This window comes from Cyprinodon variegatus, unplaced genomic scaffold, assembly GCF_000732505.1.
Source record: "Cyprinodon variegatus isolate N-32 unplaced genomic scaffold, C_variegatus-1.0 Scaffold799, whole genome shotgun sequence".
Classification (NCBI taxonomy): Eukaryota; Metazoa; Chordata; class Actinopteri; order Cyprinodontiformes; family Cyprinodontidae; genus Cyprinodon; species Cyprinodon variegatus.
This window is the reverse complement of record NW_015151252.1, coordinates 225,000-229,953: the sequence shown is the minus strand read 5'-3', so window position 1 is coordinate 229,953 and position 4,954 is coordinate 225,000. Positions and strand designations below refer to the sequence as shown.

The following is a 4,954-nucleotide window of genomic DNA, read 5'->3' as shown; positions in this document are numbered from 1 at the left end:
TAGTGTCATGTGTTTCTACTTAAATATTTTAAAGTTTTTTTCCATTTTGACTTGCTGAAAGCTTAATCGTCTACTGGGAAATGAACAGAGATTACTCTCATTTTATTTGTATTGGTAGTTTTTTGTGAATTTCAAACAAAAAATTAGAAATATTGAAAGATTTTGCCTCCTTTATTCAACAGTGGTCAATGTTCAAATTAAATGCCAATGTTGTACTAGTACGAATACATTCATAAGACAGTGGCAACATTTGTAGTACAACAATTCTTGTAAAGTGTATCCTACCATAATATTTGCTGTCCAGGTCATAGAGAAAGAGACAAAGAAGAAGAGAACATAGTGCACAACATGCATAAAAATCTGTTAAATAGTACTAAGAATTATATAGATGATACACTCCTAAATGCCCTATGGACACACAACCCAACCTGCCATAAATACTTATTTAATAAAACCATCCAGATGCATTGTTTTTATTTACACTGTATCCATCCATCTTCTTCTGCTTATCAGGGGTTGGGTCGCGGGGTAGCAGCTTCAGAAGGGAATCCCATTTACACAATATATTTCAGAAACAAAAACCCAAAACCTCAACATAAATATTAACTATCTAGAATTTCATCTGGTCTTTTGAATCCAAAGATTTTGAAATCCCATTTATAGAGGTTGTACAACATCCTCCTGTCCTCCAGAGGCACCGTTTTAAACCATTCCTTGATGAAATCAGATGTAGTCGCATTTTTAGTGGGCGGAAAATGAATTTTGTTTTCCACCTCTAACATTTTAAGAAGCTCTCCAGCATCTTCCTCAAGCGTCTCCTGGTGACCAATAAAATCATACCTATAAAAAAACAAAAAACTGTTTCTAAAGTTATTTGTTTCAAAAAAAAAAATATATATATATGTATATATATGTATATTTTTTTTAGAAATGTTTCTTTCACTTTCAGAAAGAAAAAGATTCTTACTCTAACATGCAGGGGTGACACAGGCGGTGCATTTGTCTCCAGTGCTCGTTAAAGGGCCCATATCTTTCTGTTCGTGGGTCCAACAAATACTGAACAAAGTTGTAAAATGTTGGTTGCAATCCTAAAGCTATTACCTCTCTCTGTGTCTTGGGAGGATCAGACTGGTTACGGTACAGTCTCACCATTGTCTTTCCATAATTGCTATAAAAGGGTTCATCAATGCTTTGGAACTTTTGTCGGAAGGCAGAGATAAGGCGAACAAATGGGTCCCGAACGAAGAGGAACTTTGTGTAAGTCCTCAGCCTGATCTGTAGAAAAAACAAAAAACCATCTAGAGCTTAGTTTCAAAATATAAACTTTAATATCAAACAGAGAAAGATTAATAAAAAAAAATGTGTAGTAAGCACACATTACAATTAATAATGTTTTCACCATCTGCATCTACTGGCCAAAGCAATCTTTGTTTTAACTGTCCCAACTTGAAAAACGGCCATCAATGTTTTTTTTCTTCTCTATTTTGGACCTGTCTATTGTAATACTCTTAATAATATTGCTTCTCTGTCTTATCGAAGTATCTGTAGCATTACTGAACACAGGTGAGTGAACACATCACCCCTGCCTTATCTCCTTTTCACTGGTTTCCTGTCCATTTTAGAACTCAACTTAAAACTTTTGTTTTGTTATTTGTTTTGAAAGCTGTTAATGTTCGGCCTCTTTTATTAGATGTCCTTGTACCTTCTATTTAAGCATTGGGTTTACTGAGTATTCTTAAATTTTGCAAATCATCTGTGGATTAGACTTCCTTTAGACCATGGTCTGCAACCTTTCATATCCAAAGAGCCATTTTGATGATGAGGCAGGATGAAGCATATATTTTCTTCTGTGGGGTATTATTTGATGTAAAAGAATGTATAAGAAAACTAATCTTTTCTCTGTTGGACTTTTGAGACAAATCATTCTGCCGCCTCACTAATAATTACTATTTACTATTGGTATTAGTGCTATGGCAGAGATAGCTTTGTTCTTTTTTATTTCTGTTTATTATACTATCCATATATTTATCCACATAAAAGTATTACCCATACTTTTGGTGAGTATTTGTATGGCATTAAGGAAATAAGCAATTGAGAAAAGATGGAAAATTACAGCTGTATTTTATTATTGCAAGATTTGATACCTTAAATTTGACCATTGCATAAACATATTTACTTACTTCCCTTTCTTCTGGACTGAAGTCTGTCAGATAGTCCAGTGCTTTTGTTTGATGTACACTATTGCGATGAACAGATAGAGGATCGATGTAAGGCTCACCCTTTTTCAAGACATACATGATCCTTTTCCAGTTTGTGCAGGCAACCTGTGCTTAAAACAATGTTAAATTAACAGTGAACATCACAGAAATTAAACCAGCATGCCTTGTTAAGGCTGTTTTACTGGCAAAAAAACGATTTCTGTTTGGTGATGGAATTCCAAAGAGAGGGGCCACATCCAGAAGAACAGACTACATGGCTAAATGTACTTCAATCTTCAACCCCTGCTCAAGATAAGTAGTCCTGAACCCATATTTAGAACTAAATTACTGATAAACAGACTGTCTGTGACTTATTCTTTAAGTCTATTAGAGTAACTATGAAGTGCCAGACTTGGGAATTCATATGGAATTCAAGAACACAAAGGACAAAAGTAATTCACACAAAAACTTATCAAACAAAATAGCCTGTGTTAAACTTTCTTAAAGTTTGAGCCTAATTTTTTTTCCAAAACAGAGATCAAAAAAAGTTTATAGTTCTGGTAAAGTTAGGGAAAGAGTTTCCCGCTGAACAATTGTTTTTCTGATTTCCACAGTGTTTACTGTTGTGTAAGGCGTGCTAATCTTTTTAAGGTGTGACCAGGGGCGGAGCTAGATTGAGGGCCAGGGGTGGCCATGCCCACTCTTAGCCAATCATTGGCCACCCCTACCATTGTTTCTCCCCTAATAATCAAGGGGAACATTCTAAACATTTTAATTCATCATATATTACTTACTATTTTTTCATATATTAATATTACTTGATATTAATTAATTATTTAGATCAATATACTAACTAAGTACAGAATTGCTGCTCTTTTCAGAACTAGATTTTGTGTTATATGGGGTAAAGAGAAAATTCTGTCTCTGCATCATCTAGGAGTCTTTAGTAAATTCTTAGATAAATAAATAATTTTATAAAAATAATTAAATAATCAGTTTATGTAGATATAAGTACTTGTAAATATCAATTTTATGCAGGATGATAGGTAAGTAATGACAATGGAAAAGATGTTCACCCCAGAACTCAACCCTGAAAGAGTTTTATACACTTTACCTTTTATCTAAAAAGCATGGATGTTTAAATATATGCATTTTTTTGTTAGCAAAGGCTGTAGGAAAGTATAGTTTGTCTTTATTTAGGAAATATGGATGTTTTGCTTGTTCATTTTCCTGTTGCAACAGTGTAGATTGACCTTGAGGTTCTGGTGCCGATCCGCTTTTGCCCACCCCTCAGTGTACACTGGTTATTGCCTGGCCACCCTTATAAAGATTTTCTGGCTACGCCTCTGGGTATGACACCTTAAAGCAGTGGTTCCCTAAGAGTTTATCTTCCAAAGAGTTTTTAATATGGATTTTGCAATAAATTAAGCAACAATCTTCTTTAAATCACAAAACAATCACTTTCAAAGTTTATTTATTTTTAAGGTGATATTTCCATGGGGGCCAAACTAGGTCAATTTGTCAAATTAAGATAAAATTAAATCTCAAAATTAATGGATTAAACAAGTTTAAAAAATCAGCTGAAAATGAAAAGAAACTGTACAATAACACAGGTGTATTTGGGTGGATGTTACCTTTGGAACATAACAGTAGAGGATTTTGCGGCTGTCGTCCACAATGAAGTTCTCAAAGTTTTTTCCAGTTGTAAGTATCTTTCCATAAAGAGTCTCTTTGCCAAGCTCACACATCTTTCTTCTTAGCTCTTTTCGTTGTGCTTGTCTTAATGTCACATTCTTTTCTGTTATGGACATGGACATTTTTAGAACAGACAGGTTCATCTTGTTTAATCAAACAGATCAGAGCCCCGGCACCAGGCCAGTTGTCAGCCTTTGTTGGGCCAAGAACAAGACAATTGGAACCAAACCCATGATAAAATTCTTTTTTTGATGTGGATCGCCTATTTCCCAAGCCAATCTTAAGTGTAATCTTAGCCTATGTTAAATTATTATGTATCATTCAAAAACTATCTGAACTAAAGTCACGTTAATTGTACCTGGTAACGTCATATCCAAGAATGAAAATTATTTTTATATATTTTTTTAATCAAGTGGCAAAGTACATATTAAAAGTCTGCAGTAGATAACTGCACAAATCCAAATTCAGATCACTGGATTTTTTATAACTATAATGGTTTTTATTTCTAAAGCAAGAGATAAAATGTAATTATGTTACATTTGCCACATGGAAATGTGGTAAATTTAAGTGTTAAATAATAACTAATAATAGAAATGAAAGAAATATTTTTCCAACTGTTCATTTAATTAGTTTTTGCCTATTCTAATTATGTAATGAATGTAAAATTACATTGACATTTTTGAATTTAAACATAGAAATATTGGCCCTTTAAAAAAAATATTTAGATAGACCAAAAGACTGCTAGCAAGATAGACAATAAAAAGAAGACAAATAAATAATAATAAAAAAAATTTAAAGAAATAAAAGTGACTGGCAAAGAAGTGGCGAGATCTTCAGTACAAGCAGTATGGGAGTTAATCACGCTTATTTAAAGCAAAGCAATATGAAGCAACACTCTCAAATTAAACATACCTGTATTTTTCTCCGGATCAATGTTGTTAAAGTACAAAACAAGTAAAAAAACAGGTACAAAAACCATCAAAAAAGAGAATGATTTGTATCTACTCATTTTGTTTCCTTGAAAATTTAAATCCTATGCAAATGTTGACATATGTAAAACA

General features: G+C 33.1%; 1 protein-coding gene across 1 annotated transcript; it reads right to left on the bottom strand.

The window, feature by feature from the left end:
- Positions 1-602: 602 nt before the first annotated feature.
- Positions 603-3,946, bottom strand: LOC107098675 (carbohydrate sulfotransferase 12-like). Its single transcript, XM_015396458.1, has 4 exons — positions 3,833-3,946; positions 2,181-2,324; positions 968-1,275; positions 603-840 (listed from the first exon to the last, which is right to left on the bottom strand). The coding sequence occupies exons 1-4, from the start codon at positions 3,944-3,946 to the stop codon at positions 603-605; spliced, it is 804 nt and encodes a 267-aa protein (XP_015251944.1).
- Between the last annotated feature and the right edge of the window lie 1,008 nt (positions 3,947-4,954).

Bases quoted from the DNA above. Each gene is read 5' to 3' on its own strand.
- LOC107098675 (XM_015396458.1), bottom strand. From the start codon at position 3,946: ATGTGTGAGCTTGGCAAAGAGACTCTTTATGGAAAGATACTTACAACT. The intron at 2,325-3,832 runs GTAACATCCACC...TTTTAAGCACAG, and splicing joins TCTACTGTTATGTTCCAAAG to GTTGCCTGCACAAACTGGAA. The intron at 1,276-2,180 runs GTAAGTAAATAT...TTTTTTCTACAG, and splicing joins TCAGTCCAGAAGAAAGGGAA to ATCAGGCTGAGGACTTACAC.